Source organism: Lonchura striata, chromosome 14 (genome assembly GCF_046129695.1).
Source record: "Lonchura striata isolate bLonStr1 chromosome 14, bLonStr1.mat, whole genome shotgun sequence".
In the NCBI taxonomy this organism is placed as follows: domain Eukaryota; kingdom Metazoa; phylum Chordata; class Aves; order Passeriformes; family Estrildidae; genus Lonchura; species Lonchura striata.
This window is the reverse complement of record NC_134616.1, coordinates 6,082,479-6,102,772: the sequence shown is the minus strand read 5'-3', so window position 1 is coordinate 6,102,772 and position 20,294 is coordinate 6,082,479. Positions and strand designations below refer to the sequence as shown.

The 20,294-nt window shown below is 57.6% G+C and overlaps 1 protein-coding gene across 1 annotated transcript in view; it reads left to right on the top strand.

Annotated features, from left to right (window-relative positions):
* Positions 1-218: 218 nt before the first annotated feature.
* STARD8 (StAR related lipid transfer domain containing 8) overlaps positions 219-20,294 on the top strand; it is a 39,438-nt gene continuing 19,362 nt past the window's right edge. The window contains exons 1-2 of the mRNA XM_021548421.2: positions 219-355; positions 2,557-2,590. Of these exons, the coding sequence (XP_021404096.2) occupies positions 311-355; positions 2,557-2,590 (79 nt within the window). The 5' untranslated portion in view covers positions 219-310. The remainder of the gene's footprint in view (positions 356-2,556; positions 2,591-20,294) is intronic.

The window sequence follows — 20,294 nt, the reverse complement described above, 5'->3', positions numbered from 1 at the left end:
CACTGCCTGGGAATGGGAGCAGCTCGGTGCGTTCTAGGCAGGAAGGAAAGCCTGGAGCTGTTTAAAACTCGCAATCTTCAGGGAATTTCAATCGCGTCCAAGCCCGTTCCCGACCAACTGAATAACGGTGCAGGGTTTGAAGGCTGGCCCGCCTCCGCCGCTGCCTGCCGCTCCTCCCTCCCTGCGCTCGGCTCGGCTCCGCTCGGCTCCGGCCGCTGCCGCGCTGCCATGGCGGTGCCGCGGGGGGCTCTCCCCGCTGCCGGCGGCAGCACCGCGCTCTAGGGGGGTCTGCCGGGCCCCCCGGCACACCATGCCATTGCTGGATTTCTTCTGGGCTTGCTTCAAAAGAGCCAAGGTAAGCGAGCGCTGCCCCACCGCGTCCGTCCCTGGCACGCTCGGGTTTGGAGAAGCCTCTGCAAGGGGCGCTGGGGACGCGTCCCCGGCGGGGCTCGGCTTGACGGGGTCCGTGCTGCTCTGGGGGGGTGTCGTGCCCCTCTGCACGTGAGGGGTTTTAATTTTGGCTGGGCCATGTGTAGGTGCTCTGGTCCCGGCGTCCTGGGCTCGCCCGCTGCCCTTTCCTGGGTCACCGTGTCCCGGCAGCGGGGCTGTTCCCGGCCAGCTGGGCTCTGTGTGTGTGTGTGTGTGTGTGTGTGTGTGTGTGTGTGTGTGTGTTTATGTTTTTGTGTGTGTGTGCACACCCTCAGCCCCCCGGGGTGGTCAGCACAAGCCAGGACAGTCCTGCTGTACCTCCCTGCGTGCTGTGGCCGGGCTGGGAAATCCTTCCCAACCCAGAGGCTCAGGTCACCCGTGGCGTGGCTGTGGAGCCACGGCCGAGCTGGAGGGTCAGGGCAGCTGTGAGCAAGATGACAAAGGAGCAGCAATGCCAAGGGCCCCCAGTTTTTCATTTCCTGCAGCAGCAGTTCTCATGGTGAGACATCTGAGATTTTTCTTTAGGGTTTAATTTTTCATCTGTCACCTTAATAACAAACGACTCTCCCTGCCTGCTCCTGATCACTGTCAGTTTATTATGTCCCAGCCTATGCAGTATGGTGGGAGGTGGGCTGGGGAGGTTGTGGAGTTATAGTTAACATGAATTTCAGGAGTTTCAGGTTGGGAAAAGTGGTAAAATCCCTTTTTCAAACAGTGCTGTACACCGGGCTGTGCTGGGTGAGTGGATCTGCTGTGGAGAAATGAATGTGGAATGCACACTGTCCCCCCGGGCTTTCAGTGCAATGCTTAAAATAGTTGAGTCTAAAAATGACATTTGTGAAATTCATTGGTAATATTAGTGGCTGTCTTGTCCCTGCTGTCTCGTCCCTGTTGTCTCTGGAGAGCTTAGCTGTCCTCATTAACCCTGCTTGTCCCTGAGTGCTGCTGTTGGCATTGCCATCATACTGGTGGTGGCACAGGCAGGGACACGGGGTCCTGCATGGCCACTGGCACAGCTGCAGCTTGGGATGGCTCCAGCCTGGCCCGCACAGACTCTGGTGCCCACGGGTTTCAGCCTCCTTGGAAGCACCCAGCAGTCCATGGCCTTCAGCTCATCTCTGGCCCAACGTGGGGTCTGGTGGCCCAGCTGGCCAGGGCACCACCCTCCTGGTGGCCTTCCATGGACACCAGTGGCCTCCTGTAGGGCTGAGCCTTCTGCTGCAGCCTGGACCCACTCTCCTCCCCATGCCAGTGCTGCTCAGCTGCTCACCACCAACAGGCGAGGAATTCTCACCTTCCTTGCTGAGGAATTTCTTGAACAGGGAGAAACGTGCTGGGCTCTGTCTGCGGGATTAAAGCTTTCCAGGCTAAAATGAGGTGGATCCATGGCTGGTGGAAGATTTCATGGGAAAAGGAAGGTGTTGGAGCAGATTGGGCAATACCAAAGGCTCCCAGAGGAGCTGTGTGACCTCCCCTGGGGACAGGGACGTGCTGTGAGCTCCAGCGGTGACTCCAGCCCTGGTGATGGCACCCCTCGGGCAGGCGGGGCTGCGGGAAGCACAGCAGCAGGGACATGGTTAAGCCTGTCTTCCCTGGGCCGTGCTCAGCCCTGCTGCCCGGCAGGAAGAGGGGTCCTGGGGCTGCGTGGGAAAGCCGGGCTCGCTCCGCGGCGCATTCCTGCGCTGATCCCGCCGGCACCTCTGGCCCCTCCAGGGGCTCAGTCTGCACCCAGAGAGGGACTGGGGATCCCCCTGGGCTCTGGGCACCTTCTGCTGCTCCTGCACCTCTGCAAAGCACTGCTGTGGATCCCATTTCTCGTGGCTTCCCTCGGAAGCCGGGCTGGTGGCTGTGCTGGGCACACAACCTTTGCCCAGTGCTCAGGGCCCCTGGGGTGGTGATGGTGTTTTAAAACCAGTGGGGCTGATGCCCTTGGGAGAAGCCTTTGCCAGGCCCTGCTTGTCCTGTGGCTGGAGCAGCTCTGCTGGTCTCAGGTCACTTCTGGGCACAGGGGAGGCTGGAGCAGGGACCAAGCGCAGATGTGAGGGGCAGTATTCTGCAAATGTGAGAATCAAAATTATTTTAAAAATATTTCAATATTTCTGGTTTTTTTTTTCTTTCTTTTCACAGAAATTCACCTTGTTAGAAGATAAAAAAGATGCAGGTAAGCTGCAGCAATAATTTTTGGGGCAGGAGTGCCCTTGCTGTTAAAGAAGGGCAGGTGAGCAGGGATCATGGGAGGAGGAATGTCTCCTTGCTGGGTTCTTCTGCCAGCAGTGCGATTTTCCCCTAGAGATGTTATTTTCAAGAGAATATATTTACAAAGGGACCTTGGTTCCTTTTCAAGTCCTCTTGTCTTTGTGGCAAGCAGCTTTGTGCTTAGCAGATAATGCCATGGGGAGCTCCAGAGCCTTGGCACTGCAGTGCCACGGGCAGGGAGGGCACCCCTGGCTCAGAGCCCCCCAGCTTCGTGTGACTGGAGTGTCTCAGCCATGACTGTGGGGCAGGAGGGGCTGGCAGTGCAGCTGCAGGCTGATCCACAGTGATTGTGCACGGCTGCTGCTGCCCTGATCAGACCTCTGCCAAGGTGGGGGCACAGCCTGGGCTTGGGGCTGCCCCTCCATGAGGGGTTTGTGGGTGCTGGGGAGGCTGGTGGTGGTCTTTGGGACAGGAGGAGGAGGAGGAGGGGGAGGATATGTGTGCCAATAGGATCAGGAAGCAGGGAAGGGATGGGGCTGTGGCAGGGGAGCAGAGGCTCTGCCTTTCATCATCCCACAGGGATGTTTGTGCAGTGACACAGAGTCAAACCTGTCCTGTCCTACACAGGGTGTCCCATGGCTATGGCTCTGGTGGCTCTGGAAGTGGAGAGACCTGGAGCCGGGGTGGCTCTGGTGCTTTGGGCACAGGGCTCAGGAACACCCTGTGGATGGTGGCTCTGGTGTCAGAGCTGGGGGCAGTGGGGCTGCCCACACTGCTGGCTGGAGCCCTGGCACCATGAAAAGGGAAGCCCACCGTGCAGGGAGCCTGTGGGATATGCCTGGGGATCTCCAGGCAGTTCCCTGCCTGAAGGGTGATGCACTGAGGGCCTCTTGTTTTCATGCACGTAAGGGTGAAGTGAGCTCTGAGTCTGGCTGGTGAGAGCCCAGAGCACAGGAGAGCTCTGGGTAACAAAAGGTGCTTTGTGAGAGAGCCCCAGAGGTATCTTGGGTGGTCTCTGGCCCTTGCACGGGAGAGATTAAGAACAGAAAAGTCAAGAGTTAAAGAGCCCAGTGGAAGGGAAGGGGCAGGGAAGGCTCCTGTGGATCACACTGTGACTGGGATTTTGGGGCAAAGAACATTTATAGGTTTTTTTTTCCCTTGGTTCAAACTGCCTGTAGAATCCAGGTCTGCACTGATGAAGGCTCAATGACACTGACATGACCCCAGCTGACACCTGCCTGTCACAAGTCCCTGTCCCAGCTCTGGCTGCTGGAGGGATGCTGGGTGGCCACGGGCTCTGGGGGCAGGAGTGGCAGGAGCCTCGTGTCCTAAGCAGGAGCCTCGTGTCCTGAGCAGCTGCAGAGTTTCTCACTGTGGGATTTGTCACCTGGGACTTGATGTGATGTAGTGCTCCTGGTGTCACTGTGACCTGCAGCAGCACAGTGCCTGGGGCAGGCTGGAGTTCTCCCTTTCCCATGGATTACTGGACAGGAGCAAGCCTGCAGCAGGGTTGTCCCCTCCACTGGGGAGGGGCCAGGGCAGGTGCCTGATGTCCTCCTCACTCATTGTCCCCAGAAGATGCTCAGACAAAGGGGGCATTCAGGCTGTGGGCTTGGGGGACACCATTCTCTTCCCTTATGATGAATTTCAGTCTCCTCGGATGGGTGGCACAAGGACCTCAGCTCCCCACACTGTGGCACGAGGCAGGGAGGAGATGGTTCTGCTTTATCCCAGCAGCTCTTGGCAAAGTGTCTCTTCCATCAATTCCCAGAGCTTGCCTCTGACTTTCCCCCTTCAGCACTGCTGCTCTCGTGGCAAACTCCCTGAGCTGCTTTCCAGGCAAGGGCAGACCCACTCCCAGCCCCTGTTTGGAGCTGTGGTTGTGCAGCCACATCCCCTTCCCTGAACACGGGCTGGATCAGGTCACTGTGGCTCCCCCCAGCATCCAAATACCTGCGTATGCCATGGCAGCTCCTGCAGCAGTGATGGTGGAAAACAACTTGGATTTCATCTGCCTTCTTGGAGGTGATGTTTCAGCAGTGGGGCACATGGGGACTCCTGTGTCCCTGCTGTCCCTCCTGCTGCCCTGCCCCACATCAAAGCCCTCCCTGGCCCACCCGGCAGTCCTCTCAGCTGTGTGGGACACAGAGCCCCTGCACAGCCCCAGACTGAACCACTGGAACAATCCCAGCTGGGTCATGTTTCCATGGATTTCCTAACCCTCTGTTTCCTCTCCAGCATTCACTTCCCATGTATTGTTCTGGACTGAGCAGAAAGGAAAAGCTTGAAGAAAGGAAAGGCTCACAGCCTGGCCAAGCACCTGAGAACTGCATCCTAAGAATAAAAAAATTCCTACCAACAGCAGCACCAGACCCCTCCAAAAGGGATCGGGAGGTGCCCTGCCCATGTCATGGAGCACTGGCTCCTCTTGCTGCTAAAGGACAGGGAGGGAGCTGGTGGCTCCTGCCAGCACAGCCAGACAGTGGTGACATTGCAGCATTTCAGGGTGGGCTCCTACAGCTGGATGTGGTGAACTAACAGGGAAAAGCAGCACAAGGGACTCGGCTGAACTTTTGCCCCTGCATGAAATAATAAGGTTGTATTTACTCAGCATCTGGATCACCGAAAATAACCTACTAAATTTAGCTGTTGTTGATGTGTTGTCACAGCTGAGCTGCTCTTCTCTCCTCACACAAAAATCTCCTGTGCTGACTTGGTGGGTTTGTGGCCTGAGGCCCCCGTTCCTCACCTGACCTGAGCCCCTGACTGTGATTCCCCGGGTTTGGGGCAGAAGCAGAGACTGGGATCTGGTTTTGTCACGAATGTGTTGGAAGGGAGAGGGGCTGGGGCTGGCAGGGCACTGTCCTGGGATGTGTGGGCATGCAGGGGCCAGTGCTGCTGCTCTTGGCACTGGGGCCAAGCTCTGGCTGTGTCACCAGAGCCAGGGAGATCAGGGGGACCCATGGAGTGAGTGGGATGCTGGACGTGGCAGCAGGGACCCATTCTGGGCACTTCTGGAACCCGTTGAGAAACTGCTGCTCTTACATGGTGGAAAAGGCAGTCATGGGGTTGGGTGTGGGTCAGAGCACTGGGAAGTAGAAAAGCTGAACCGAATGTGATTATTTGTGGCTTTGGTGGGACATGTGATGAGGGGATTCTGTGCTCCTTCCTCTTCCTCTTCCCCGCCATCCTGGGTTCAGGCTTGGCTGGTGAATCACCAGTTCTCATTCTTGTGTCCCTCTGCCTGCAAAATTGGTGTAGCTCTGACCCCCTGATGACTGCTGCAGTGACAGAGACCCCTCCCCCAGCTCAGCTCCTTCCTTCTGGGCTTTAATTCCAGGGCTGGAAGTTTTCCCGTTTCCTGTAGCTAACAAAATACAGATTCCCCCCTCTGGACAGCAGGATCCGCTCACAGGTTGGGGGATTTTCTTTGAAGGCCAGAAAGGAAGAGCCTGGCTTAGAGAGAAGGTTTTTCTGTGCTGGTGAGCTTCAGAGCATGTGGGAAGTGCAGGGAATGAGCTGGGGAAAAGCCCCTTTAGCCACCTTGTGCCCGGAACGTCGCCAAGTTTTTTCCATGGCAGCAAGGAGACATTGAGACTGACTGGAAAAGTAACTGTAGGCAGGAAAGTACATTTCTATCTGCATTTTTGGGTGGTTTGCATGAGACTGAAAGGAGCAAGAGGGAAGTTCCGAGTGTGGTCATTTCACTGAAATTATAATGAGAAAATACACTGAAAAGTGGTGGAAAGGTTTGGCTGGGCAATGGTTTTTCTTTGGTCAGAACTTTGACATGCAAACTGCCTTAACATGCACAGGAAGGTAATCCTTGTGCCCGAAGTGGCCCCTCAGTCCTCCTGGGCAGAGCTGGTACAAAGGGAGCAGGCATGGGGCTGTGGGGGCCTCCTGGCGCTGTGTGGTGCTCACAGGAGTTTGTTTTCAAAGCCCAAGAGGTCAGATGGGGAAAAAGCAGTGTGAGGTGTTGGCAGGCCAGTCTGATCACGTTAATTCCTTCTTTTCTTAATGAAGAGCCCCTGAGCCCTGCCCGGCGCGTCTGCAGGGCTTTGAACATCGGCCGGCCCCCGGCAGCGGAGGCGGCAGCGAGCGCGCCCGGGCGCGGGGTGGCAGCGGGCGGAGGTGACTCCGTTTTTGGGAGCGCGGGGCTCGGCATCACCTTCACCTGGGCCCCGGTGATGCCCGGCAGTCCCGGGTGACGCGCCCCGGGGATGCTGCGGGGCCGCCGGGCCGAGCGGCTTCCCCGGCCGGGGGCGCGGGCGCGGAGGCTCCGCCGGGGCTGCGGGGAACGGGCGGACGGGGAGCGGGCGTTCCCCGGGAGCGGCCCCGCTCCCGTGCCGGCATCCCGGCGGGGGAGGAGCAGCGATGGGTCGGCGGGCCGGGGTCGCGGCTCCGCGCCGGGGCTCCGGGCGCTCGCTGGGGCCGCGGCTCCGTGCGGGGAGGCGGCGCGGGCGGGCAGGTGAGTGCGGGCCCGGCCCGGTGCGGGGCAGCGCCGGCAGCGGGGATGTCGCCTTTGTTCCCCGGGGCTGGCGCAGAGCGGGCTCGGTGCGTGTCCGTGCGGTGGATGCAAAGGGCAGAGCGCGGACAGGGGATGCGATGCGGCTGAAGGGCTCGGGTTCTGCTTTCCCTCCAAACCAGAGCGATTTTGGTGGTGTTCGGAGCCGTGCCCGGCTGTCTGTCGTGTCTGAGTGATGCCAAAGCCAAAGCGAGGACTTTTCTGAGCCGGCTGGTAAAGCAAATCATCCGCCCGGTGGTCGGTCAGGTGAAAAGAGCTTCCACTTTTCATCAAAGAAAGAGCATTATTTTGTATTTGATAATGTTTTAATGATGCGTGTATCAGTCATCTTGTCAAGGCTGTAAAAATGCTTGAGGAGTTTTTGTTCATTTGGAACTCCAGTGCTGAAACTGGTTTGATGTGGCTTGTAAAGATGCCTGTGATAACAGGGTGTGGGTAATGATCTTGAAAGCCATTTATTTTGGGTTGTGTGAAGGAGGAACTGCTGCTGCCTGGTTTCTCCGTCGGCTGTGATGCTTAGTGAACAATTCCACCTCACACCTAGAGACTCATTCTTTCTGCTGATAAATGATCCCTCCAGGAATGGCCCAAAACACGCTGGGTGGACAGGGGTTATTCCTCAGGGATGAGAAGAAAGGCTTAATTTGTTGTACGTAAGGGGGAAGTGCAGTTCTCTAAAGTTCTCCCACTGCCAGACCCCATGCCAGTGACATTGCCTGGCTCAGAGCTGGCACATGTGGCACGTTGTAGCCAGGGGCTGTTTGCCCCATGGATCAGGGGGGACAGGATTGCCTGCAGGGGACAGGAGATTGTTCTGGGATCATCCATAGGACAGCAGGGAGCACAGATCCTCTCTGGGGTCTCCTGGAGTGTTTGTGGTTGCTCCTTTCACAAGATTGCTCAGCATCCTGTCTCTTTTCCCATGTGCTGGTAAGCCTGTGCATGCTTCCAAGGATGGACCAGAATGGAAAACCACGTTCTTAGACTTGCAAAGTGCTGCCCTTCTCTTTGGGACCACTTGGCTTGCCCTGTGCCCCCGAGCAGCCCTGCAGCACCGAGCCCTCGTACCCCTGCCCGTGCAGCCAGGCCCATGTGTGGGCTGGGGACGGGGCCCTCACCCTCCCCTTGGGGGGCCTGTCTGGAGGCAGGAGCAGCAGCAGGAATCCCCCCATCCCCGATGTGGTGAGAGGAGGCTCTGACCGGGTGGTTGAGGCAGGAACAGCTGGATAATGGAGCTGGTTGCTCATCACTTGCCAGCGTTTTGCCTTCCAGGAGCTGGGGGCTTTCTGCTTGGCTTCAGCAGTGGCCACATAATCTGGATTCCTCGGATAAATTCCTGCTGTTTCTCCTAGATCTGTGGCTGCTCTTTTAATTGCCCGGAGCTCCAAGCCAGACACAGGACCCTTGTTGCACAAACCCAGCTCCATGAATGATGCTGTTGTGTGTGTCTCTGAGCTTCTCTTTTCCTCCCTCCTCCTTTGGAAGCTGGGGAATTCGGCACTGCTGAGATCCCGCCTGCTGTGTTCATGCAGCTGGCAGCACGGCTCCAGCTGCCATTTCGGGTGTGCCAGTCGACTTCTTTCCCCTGATTTTCCTCTCATGAAGGACATTGAAGCCATCCTTCTCCTCTTGGCTGGAGCTGGTTTGCTCCCTTCCTGCTGGTGTGAGGCCAGTGCTGAAACATCCCTGTGGTCCTGGAAGCTCCAGGTGGATGGGCAAAGGTGCTTTCTGGGCTCTCAGTGCTGCAGATTCCCTGTTTCCAGGGGTGTTAGGGATGCCATGTGGGCCCGGGGCTCCTTCTGGCATTTGCTGAGTACTCTGTGGTTGAAAGGGCTGCAGTGGAAGCACCTGGGTGATGCTTTTAGAGCTGGGGATTGGGAAAAGCCAACAAGTGTTCTGCACTAGGGCAGCTGGACAGAAATAAATGGGGCATCCCAAGGTGGGCAAGGGTGCCAGTAGAGGCTGGGCCAGCTCTGCCAGGGGGTGGCACCCTTCATGTGAAAATAACAAGAGTTTCTCCTGTTCTCCCTCCACAGCAGTGGAAAAACAGGAGCCATGGATAATGCATTAGCAGGGCACGAGTCCCCTGGCAGCTGGGTGTGACACACATGCCTCAGACCCCATTGCCTGTGGGAGATTCTGGGGTCTGTTTGTATTTATATGAAAGAAAACTGTAACCTTTTTTCCCCCCATTTATTCGTGTTGCTGGAAAAGAGCAGCAGTGAAAAGGCCGCGGTGTGCTGCTGCAGGATGTGTCCGGGGGGTGCGTGGGTTCCCCTTCTGCGGGGGGTTCCCAGCTGGAGCAAAGGCGCTTTTCCCGTGGATTCGGAATAGTTTTTTGCCTCTTTCCGCCGTTTTCTGCCGTGACCCTTCCGGGGGTTTCATGTGCCGGGGCAGCGGAGGGAGCCGTGTCCCGCGGGGCCGGGCGGGGGTCGCGCTTTGGGACCAGCTCAGCATCTCCGCGAGATTTCCTGCTCTCTGCCTCCACACCCGCCCTTGTTCCTGCCTCACGCAAGGAACGAGCAGAAAAATGCCCGAAACCTCTGAGCCCGGCGCTTTTCCAGTGGCAGTCACCGCGCTGGGACCGCCCTGGTGACAAAACCATCCCGGCTGTCCCCTGGGGCGCTGGCTTTGGGGGTCAGTCAGCGCTCCAGGGCTCTGCACCCATCGTGTTTCCAGAGGCTCTGCTCGCCCTCTGTCCCTTTTTGTCCCCTCCCCATGAGCCGGGGAGCCGGACTCTGGTGGGGTCGGGACTTGTGGGGGTCAAGGCTCGGCTGGGTCCTGACACCCCAATCCTCCTGACCCCTCCTCTGCCCGCGGGTGCTCACAGCCTAAATGACCTTCCAGTGATCCCCCCAGATGAACAGCTTCTCCCTTCGCTGGGGCTGACCCCGCGGGGCACCGGCTGCCTGCTGCCACCCCCTGCCACCCCCTGCCCGCCCCTCGGGTCCAGCTGGCGAGGGGCTCTCACGCACAAAGCTGCGGGAGGACTTTGTAGCCAACAAGAGCCGCATTGAGCAGCCTGTGCTGGAGTCCCTTCCCTCGGTGGGGAGAGCCAGGGCAGGGGGGCTGCAGCGGGGCAGAGGTTGGTGGGAGGAGAGTCAGGAGCTTGGGAAGGAAGGAAGGAAGATGTGCCTCTCAGACTATGAAAACAATGGGGAAAAATCCTGTTTTTTAACTTGATTCTCCCGTGTTGAGAGCTTGGGCATCCCTCCAAGCAATGATTTCCAGAGGAAAGGTGGTTTCTGGCATCCCTGCAACATACCTGGTCTCTCTCCTGCTTTTCTGGTCATCCCATCCCAGATTGCTGTCTGCCTCCATCTCACCCTCTGCCTCTCCCTCCATGATCGGGCTGGTGCTTCCTCACCTCCAGCCCTTTCACCTCTCATTACTCACAAAAATTTCATCCTTCAAGTCCTTTTTAAGCACCAGTTTTCTTTCTTGCAAATCACCTGCGGCTGTGCCCCTCTGGTGTGACAGGAGTGTGTGGTCCAGAGCCAGGCTGTGAGGTGTGTGTGCCGTGAAGAAGGTTCTCCTCACTCTGTGCTGTTGAAATAGCAAGTACAAAGCAGTGCAAGGGGATTTTTGGGGACACAAGTCCCTGCAAGCAGCCCCACTGCTCCTCTCAATGCCTTGCTGTGGCTTCCACCCCAGCTGTTCCATCTGCTGGGTCTGACCCACAGGGAGAGCTGGGGACAGCCAGGTGTGTCCTGGGGCTCCTCTTTGTGGGGAGAACAGCCTGAGGGATCCCCGTGGGTGCTCAGCCCTGCAGGGAGGTGGCAGCTGTTGGTGTCCCCATCCTGCAGGCCCTGCAGTTGCTGCTGCCAGTCTGGGAGTGGAGGGAGAGGGATGGCTGAGCTGGGGGGGTACGGGAGCCTGAGGCACTGCAGGACATGGATGGGGTTTGGGGTTCCAGTGGGTTGGGGGTTCCACCAGGTTTCACATATGGCACAGAATCATAGAATGGTTTGGGTGGGAAGAGACCTTAAAGTTCATCTCATTCCCTCCTCTGCTATGGAGGGACACCTTCCACTATTCCACTAACACTTCCCAGGTTGCTCAAAGTCACATCCAACCTGGCCTTGGGCACTTCCAGGGATGGGGCATCCACAGCTTCTCTGGGCAACCCGTGCCAGGGCCTCCTGACCCTCACAGGGAAGAATTTCACCCCACCTAACTGTTCTCTTTTTCAGTGAGAAGCCATTCTTCCTTGTTCTGTCCCTCCATCCCTCGTCCCAAGCTCTGGGACAATGCTCTGAGCTCTCCCTGGAGCCTTCTCCAGGTGAACACCCCCAGCTCTCCCAGCCCGGCTCCCTGGCAGAGGGGTCCCAGGAGCATCTCCACGTCCCTCCTCTGTCGCGGCAGCGGCCGATGCGGCACCGGGGATGCCCCGCACCTCCAGCCCGGGCCCGGGGGCTGCGGGCGCGGGGCGGTCCCGGGGGCGGCGGGCGGATCCCGGGGCGGGCTGTGCTGGCGATGGATGGGGGCGGATCTCGGAGATGGGGGATGGATTCCCGGGGATGGGGCGGATCCGGGCGCTCCCCGCGGCACAGTCCCGCACCTGCTCACAGCGACAACAGCCGCAGCGCCGGCTGGCACTGCCGAGCCCGCCCGCTGCCCGCGGCGGCCCGGCCACCGGCGTCCCCCGCGCCCTCCGTCTCCTCCTGAGCCCGCTCGCCTCCCTCGACAGGTGCCCCGAGAGCGCGGCTGGACGGGCACAGCCTGAAGGTAAATGGGGAACCCGCGGCTGGGCGCGGGGAGTGAGTTCAGAGAGGATTTTGGGAGAAAGCACCCGGCAACCTGCTGTCTTTGCTCCTTGGCTCGGCTGGGCTGTGCACACGCCTGGCAGAATCCCTTTTTGAAATCACAGCTCTGTGTGTAGTGGAGTAAGTAGGCAGGATATGATGGAGGTACAATGGCCTCAAGTTCACAGAATCACAGAATAATGAGGTTGGAAGAGACCTCTAGGATCATCAAGTTGTGCCAAGGGAGCTTTAGTCGGCTATTAGGAACATGCTTTTTTCTCTGAACGGACTGTCCAGTGGCACAGGCTGCCCAAGGTAGTGGTGGAGTCACTGTCCCTGGAGGGATTTAACACCTGTGCAGCTGTGGCACTTGGGGACATGGGCTGGTGGTGCCCTTGGCAGTGCTGGAGGAACACTTGGGCTCGGTGGTCACAGCGGGCTTTTCTGACCCGAATGCGATTCTGTGATTCAGCCGTGGCTCCAGAGAACGCTGCTCAGCCCTGCTGCCTCCAGCAGCACCAGAACGCCTCCAGGTGGGATGCGTGTGCTCTGGGGTCCGTGTCGGGATGGACACCTGGAGGAGGTGGCTGTTGCTGCAGGTGGGGAGGATGAGGAGCTCGGAGCGGGCATGCAGCTCCTGACAGCCTCGTGCAGTAACCGGATCCTCTGTTATCCGAGCCACGGCAGTGTGTGAGGAGAGAGTCCGGGGCTGCCTTTGCAGCGGCCGGGCTCGGGCTCAGCGCGTTCCGCTCCGCGCCGAGCCGCGCCGAGCCGCGCACGGCTGGCAGCGCTCAGCAGGGATGCGGGGCTTGGACCGCCTGCGCTGTCCCAGGGCTCCTCCTCACCTCCTTTCCTGGGATTAGTGCAGGTAGCCTGGTGGCTGGGAAAACGCGGATTTGCCATCTGTCAGGGGACTCCAGATCAGGCTCTCTCACTGCACTGGGGGAGGCTGGGCTCTGTCCCGGCTTTCAGGGCCGTGGGCACGTTTGCAGCAGGTCGGCTCCTTTGGAGCCCTTTGTCGCTGGTAGGGACGGGTGGGTTTGCTGCGCCTGTGTCATTCGTCACGTTGTGACCCAGCAGCGCTCTGGGGAAGCGTGCTGCCGAGGTGAGAGGCTGCTTCCTCGGGGGCTCTTTGATGTGCCGAGCTCAAACACCAGCCCTTTGTGCGTTTGGATTTGTGCTTTGTGTTCTGAAATGCTCCGTGTGCCGAGGGCAGCAGAGCCTCTTCTACTTAAAGACCTTTGTACAGTCCCTGGGTGTTGGAGTGCATATTGTGAATTTTTGGCAGAAATCCACACTCTTTTCCACTTGCATACGTGAACTGTTATCAATGGCTGTGCCTTTTTCTGTTTGCGTTCTCACCAAAGCCCAGCTGAGGAGGTGGCTGTGCACTCACCCCTTGCTGCTCTTGGCACACGTGTGCCAACAGGAGCAGGGGCCACAGATCAGCTCACATCCCATCAGTCTCCCTCCATTCTTGCAGGGGAAACATCAGCTCCCACCCTTATCCTGAAAGCTTGTCAGTATTTTCTGTGTGTGGCAAAACACGAAGTTCCAGCATGGAGCAGGTATCAAAGCTCCTTCTGAGGAGCAGCTCACGTTGATGCCATGTGCTCGCACTTCCTACAAGACATCCTTTTCTGATAAAAGCCTGATTGCATAAATCCAGCCGTGATTCCGTTGAGAATTCCTTGTCTGCATCGCCTCCGATGCCCAAACCCTGGTCTGCGTTCACAGGACAGGCTGCCAGCGCTTCAGTTTCGTAAGAGAACAAAATGTGGTTGTGCCCAAGGGCACGTCAGTACTTCCCTTTGGTTTTGTACTAATTTCAAAAAGATTTGAAGGTTCTCAAAGTCAATTGAAGTGAGTGGGGGAATGAAAGGTCGCCCTTTCCCCGAGGGCATGCTGAGGTTGCTGCGTGACTTTGGGCAGAAGGACCAAGCCTGGAAGTTGGCTGGCACTGAAGGGTGCAGGCGCTGCCGAGGGTAAATTGCTGCCAGTAGAGAGAACAAAGTCTCCTTCCTTCAAGGGATCACTCCATGAAAAGCCTGAGACAGTTTTCCCGTTGCAGAGTTTGGGATTTGCCTTTGCCCTCACTGTGACTTTGGAAGGGCTTTTGCATTTGGTGTCTGTGGGAGTTTAATCCCCAAATTCAGGCAGCGTGCTGGCAGCAGGGCAGTGGGGAATGGAATGCCTTTGGAGTGGTCACTGTGGCTCTGATGCATGGGGACCTGGGGGGCTGTGGTGTGATGGACTCCTGCCCTGTGCCAGGGCTCATCTCCCTGGCACAGTAGAGCATCCCCTTACATGGGGGTCTCCTTTCCTACCCCCAGCCCCATAGCAGAAATATTGCTCTGTCCCTTCTGCCCATTTGAATTGGTGACAAGGATTACCAGAGCCCAGGGATGAAAGCTGAGCTGTTTTCGTGCATGTAAAAAGCTTTAGAAGTGGTGTGGGGGCTGTAAAAGCTGAGATGCTGTTGCCCTGCCAGTCTTCCCATCCCATGCCATGCCCATGCTGGTCCTGCTGCAGCACCAGTGGTACTCCAAAGGCAAGAGGAGCCATGGGGAATAACAGCTCCCCAAACCACCTCACAGGCTTACTGAGCATGGGAATGTCTCCCTGGAACTTGGGCTTTCCTATTTCTCAACTTCCCTTCTTGCACATAGTGTTCCACCCCTGCTGGGACATGTGACAGAGGTGTTTGGGGGGATTTAGCACTGGAGGAAAGCTGTGCTGGAAAGCAGCTGGAGCCTCCAGGGGCTGGTGGCCAGGGCAGAGCAGTGCCTGTGAACCTTGGAGCAGAGCTCCAGAGGGGACTGGCACATTCCTGCGAGGCCGGGGGTCTCGGCAGGTTAATGATTGAGCTGCTGTGGCCCTTTGGTTCCTGCCATTTGGGCAGGCACCTTGGCAACATGTGAACCTTTCCAGGCTGCGGGGCTGGGCGTGGGGATTTAAAGAGACCCGATCTGTCCCTACATTTCCAGTAAGAGGATAATTTTTTGTGCCGGAAGGTGATGGCTTCTGGATTTTGTTATCCGTTTGCCTTCTGATTCATTGGGCGTGTTACCTGCATGTCCTGCAGGAGGTTTGTTGCCAGTGTGGAGCTGTGCTGGCCTCACTCTGCCCATTCCGTGCTCATCACCCTCTGCCTGATGATGCCTGTGTGACCCTGATCCCATGGGACGTGGCTCCTTCTGGGTCCCCAGGTGTCCTCTGCCTCTGGGTGCAGTGACACCCGTGGATGGCCGTGTCCCCAGCCTGTTGCTGTGCCCTGCAGCTGCTGGGTTAATCATTGACAGGTCCCCGTGCTGCATGGGTGCTGGCCTGGCTGTTTGCAGAGCCCTTATCACCACAGGCCACTTGTCACCCTGTGCCAGTTATGGGCAGAGTAAACGTTAACGGCCGGTGCTGGGAACAGCTTCAGCAGCTCGGGGAGCCTTCCCCAGGGGCTCAGCCACTTCTTATCCCATGGCACTGGAGGCACATGGAACCCCAGCAGGGGTGCAGTGTCAAAGCCTGGGGGTCTGCAGGGGAGACAGGCTGGTCCAGGATAACTCCTGGGACATCTGGCTTCTGGCATGATCCTGGGATGAACATCTGGATTTCCATGGGTGCACCCAAGGCTTGGTCCCATTGCTTGAGTGAGAGCAGGAGCCGGTGGCTTCTCCCCAGGGTGTCCTGGTGCTGAACCCAAGGGGTCCCGTGTGCCCCAGCCTGGGTGAGCTGGGAGATTTTCTGCCCTGCAGGTGCAGGTGGAGAGGACAAGAAAGCTGGCATTTAGAGGAAAAAGGAAGAAAAAAGGAAAAGGAACGAAGAGGATGAGTCTTTGCTGGCAGTGCTGAAGGCTAGGCGGGGGGCAGGGGTGGTTCTGAGGCTGCAGGTGGGGTTTGCTCTGTGGGGTTTGCTCTGTGGGGTTTGCTCAGTGGCTGCTGGCCAATTCCCTCTCTGCTCCTGCTGAAACTGGAACTGGCCCTGGGCAGGCATGTCACAAGGCTGCAGGACAGTGCCCACAGCAGTGACGCAGAGGGCACTTGACCTCGTTTCATCAGTGTCATTGGGCAAGAGCAGGATGTCTGGGCAGTCAGGGCTGCTGTTCCAGCTCTGTTTTTCCAGGCTGAGGGTTGCCCCATGGCCTCCAGACACCTTCCTGAGCAAATCCCAGGATGGCTGTTCCATGGAGAGAGCCACTGGCATGAGCAGCCTGGACAGACACACTGGGGGCACACAGGGACTGTGGCTGTGTGATTTCTCCTGGTGTGAAATCTTGGAAGCTGTGGTGCTGCTTTCTTAGGAGCAGCAAGGGTGTAGGAAGCAGTGGTTCTCCCCCAGCTAAAAATAATGGACGTTCACAAAATGCAAAATCAGGGACAAGGCAGAAGTTGCCTCTCTTCTCCAGGCGGGTGATCTGCTGCTGAGCCCTGAGCCCTGGCTGCTGCTCTGGACAGACATTTGCTTCCCAGCCAAGAGGCAGCTGACCCCACGCTTCCCTTTCCCACGCCTGGCCTCACACCTCCCCACAGCTCTTCCAGCGCCGCTGCTGCGCCGAGAAATTCCAAACCACAGCAGGCACTGGAGGCGTTCTGCAGCAGCAGCTGAATGGGATCAAGCCACGTAGGGCTTCTGGGGCTGAAAGCCCCAAGTGCCTGGTTATTGAGGGCATGTTCAGGGGTGCTGGTGACACAGGGAGCGCTTTGGCTGTGCCCTTGGCCTTGCTCCTGCTTCGGTGTCCTCTGCTGTACAGAGAGAATGGAATCGCCCTCTCTGTGGCAGTGACCTGTGAGTGCACGGGAACCCTGCCAGATCCTGGCACTGAGCTTATTTATTGTTTTATTTATTGTGCTGTCCCATGGTGGAGGGCCTGGGGAGAGCAAGCTCTCTGCTCTCCACACGGGGCTGTTGGCTTTGCTCTGTCCTTGACTGACTGCTGGAGGCAGCTGCTTCTCCACCTCCTGGATTTCCTGTATTTCTTCTCTTTTTGCTTTCTTGTGCCTGGTGTCAGGACGTTGGTGTGAAGGCAGCATTTGTGCTTCCTAAGCCTCCACGTGTGTCCCTGCTGGGCTGGAGCAGCTGCACTATGGGGCTGGGGGGGCTGCAGGGGGCCGGGGTACCCCATCCCTGCTCCACAAGAAGCTCAGGAGCCACATTTCCATCTGCTGGAGATCCCAGCACGGCCCCTGAGGGACCCCTGGAGGGGGGGTGAGTGACACACCCCGCTCAGGGTTCTTGTGGAAAGGGTCTGGGTGGGGAGGGGGACACAGGTGCAGCCCCCTGCCCCCCTGGCTGCAGTGCAGGAGCTCCAGCAATGCCAGCAGCTGTGCAAGTTCCCGTTCTGCCCAGCGGCTCTGGGAACAGAGCCAGAGCTTTGCTGAGATCAAGAGTGGGTCCCCAGCAACAAGCCCCTTTTGGGGATCCCCTGCTTTGCTTGCCAGACAGAGAGTTTGTGTTTAGATTCTGGATTTTGTGGCATTTTTTTCAGGATCTGGTGATGCCACAGATAAGCTTTTCTCAGATCACCAATCTGGAATCCAGACACCTTGAGATTCCCTGAGGCCTGAGGCACACAGGGACTGCATATGCAGCAGCGACTGAAAGGGTTAAACCTGCTTTGTAATGTGATTTAAAAAAAAAAAAAAAAAGCCATTTCCTTCTTGTCCAGAGACAGTTTATTTTCTGGGCATTCTTCGGGACGCAGGGAGGTGCCTTTTCTTTAAGGCATTTCCTGTAAGCAAATTTATATTTGGCCTGGCGAGGGTGGGGAGGGGAGGTGGGTGCTGGGGAGGGTCTGCAGCCGAGCCGGGTGACCTCAACTTTTGGCTCCTTGTCCCGAATTAAGGAGGTGGCAGCTGCTGGCCGGGCTGGCTGTCACAGCAGGGCGAGGAGCGGGGTCCCTCGGGGTCCTTTGTGTGCCCCCACAGTGCTGCTGAGGCTGAGCTGGCATCCACGGGGTGTCGAGGGTGCTTTCAGGCCGTGCCTTCCGTTATCTTTAAGATGATGAAGATAAGAGCTGCTGAACCCCGCATCCTGTGCTTGGTGGGGCTGTCTTCCCTCCCCCAGCATGGCTTTGGTTGCCACTGAAAAGCCAAACAGGCCAAGGTGGTACTGCACCAGATCATCAACATTCACTACCCTTGGGCTGGGTAGTGCAGATTTAACTCTTTCCCCGGGGATATTTGATCAGACCTTGATCCTGGCTGCAGCCAGACCCCAATACCCCAGGCTGGGCTCCCCCAGGCTCGAGCTGCCCCCCGATGCTCCCGGTGCCAAATTTCTTCTCCCCCATTTTGTTTTCTTTTTATTACCGTGATTTCCTAACATCGGAAGAGGCGAGTTATGAAACTGGAGTTATCCAAACACGTCTTGTTTGAAGATAGCGTTTCATCCAGCAGATGCAGCTTCCTGCCCTGTAAATGGCTCCCATTGTTTTGCCTTGGCTCCAGGCCCCGGCAGCGCTGGGGTGTCGCTCTGCTCCGGATCAGAGGAGCGCTGGTCCCAGTGGCTGGACTGGGAGCACTGGAGCTCTCTGGGCAGCCTCTGAGAGCACCTGGGCCGCCTCAGGTTAAAGGCAGCGAGCTGGTGGGGTGCTGCCTGGGTTTGCAAACTGGGCTGGTTGTGTGCTGGGCCAGGCACGGAGGTGACACCGCTCTGATGGATGGTGTGTGCATGGCAGGAAGCAGGGAACAGGGGGTAAATAAAATGAGGTGGTGCTGGTTGGTGTGGTGAGGACAGTTCCCAGCACAAAAGAAGCAGCATGTAGTTTAAATATAAAATATCTTTTCTTAGTGTCCAAAGAGAGGGATCAGAGGTGACCCTCAGGTGCTGCTGAGGCACTTGTAGAAATTTTTTCCTGTGAGGGTGGTGAGGCCCTGGCACAGGTTGCCCAGAGAAGCTGTGGCTGCCCAATCCCTGGAAGTCTTCAAAGCTGGGTTGAGTGAGGTTTGGAGTAACCTGGTCTGGTGGAAGGTGTCCCTGCCTATGGCAGGGTTGGAACTGGATGAGCTGAAAGGTCCCTTCCAAACAAAACCATCCTGTAGTTCCAAGAGCCAGTGATTCTGTGATCCCTGTGGTGGTGTGGGATTGAAGAAGTGGTAACAGTCAGAGTTTGTTGGTGAGCTGCAGTTTTGTGCCTGATGTCCCTCCTGGGCACGGGGCTGCCAGCCTGACCTTGGGCGCGTGTCCGGCTGCTCTGGGTTCTGCAGGATCCCGGGTGCAGGGACGTGCAGCAGGAACAGGCTGGGACCTGCTGAATTTTGGGTGGATCGTCCTTCCCCACCGGCAGCCTGCTTTGAGAGGAGCTGGGTGTGCCCAAAGCTCTTCCTCTGACCGAGGAAGCTGTGGTGGGGATCACGCTGTCCCTGCAGCTCGGGCATGGCCGCCGTGCCGCAGCCACACTCTGAGGGTGCCTCTCTTCTGCTGCTCTCCACGGCCTTCCCACCTGCTCGAGCAGCAGGGATTGTTTTTTAATTAACTTTTTGTTTCTGTGAACACTGTTAGAGGCTGGGGAGCTGCAGCTGTTGGCTCATTAATGAAGCTCTCTGCAGAACCGTGGCAGGAAGCAGCGCTGGACCCTTGGCTCAGCTCGTAGCTTGACGCTTTTCCTTCCTGCCCTGCTCTCTCCCTGCTTTGGGTGTCAATTTTTGCTTTGAGTGTTGGGCTGGGGTCCCCCAGGCAGGGTCCTGGGGAAGGAGCCTGAGCTTGTCTCTGTTTCTTTGGACACAGTGTTTGGAGAAGACACAGATAGCAAAGTCAGGAGTCTCAACGATTGGTGTTTGATAAGGTTCACTGATATTTTATCAGTGGTCTCTGAGGACAAAAGGAAACTTTGTGAGTTAAGAACATCTGTCTTGGCAGGGCCACATCCCCCTGAGTGCTCAGTGCTGGCTCAGGATGGAGCTCAAATCCTCAGAGATCCCAGTCTCTCCTTACTGCCAGTGCCCACAGAGAGCTTGGCTGCTCTTGGGCTGTTCTCTGGCTGTGCTGGCAGAGCCAGTCACCTGCCCAGCTGCTTCACCTGGGATTTACCTGCTCTATGCTCCTCCTTGAGCAGGGACTAAGCCGTGAAGGGCTCCTGGCAGCACGGAGGATGTTGTGTAAGACTGGGTTCCGTGGATTATTGAGCATTTGTGTTTCTTGGCCAGGCTCCTCAGCCCATCGTGGCACAGAGTGATGCACTGGTGGCTTTGTCAGTGCTTTCCCTGTTTTTCCAGCTCCCCTTCAGCTCATCTCCATCTCTGCCAAAGTCCTGGGTGGGGATTGGCATGGGGGTATTTTACAGTGGAAGGGGGAGGAGAAACCAGATCCCACCTTTCTTTCTGGGAATGCCCTGGAGACCAAGGAGAGCAAAGATGAGCTCCTGCAGCCCCACTTGGTGCTCTCAGCCTGCAGGGACCTTGTGC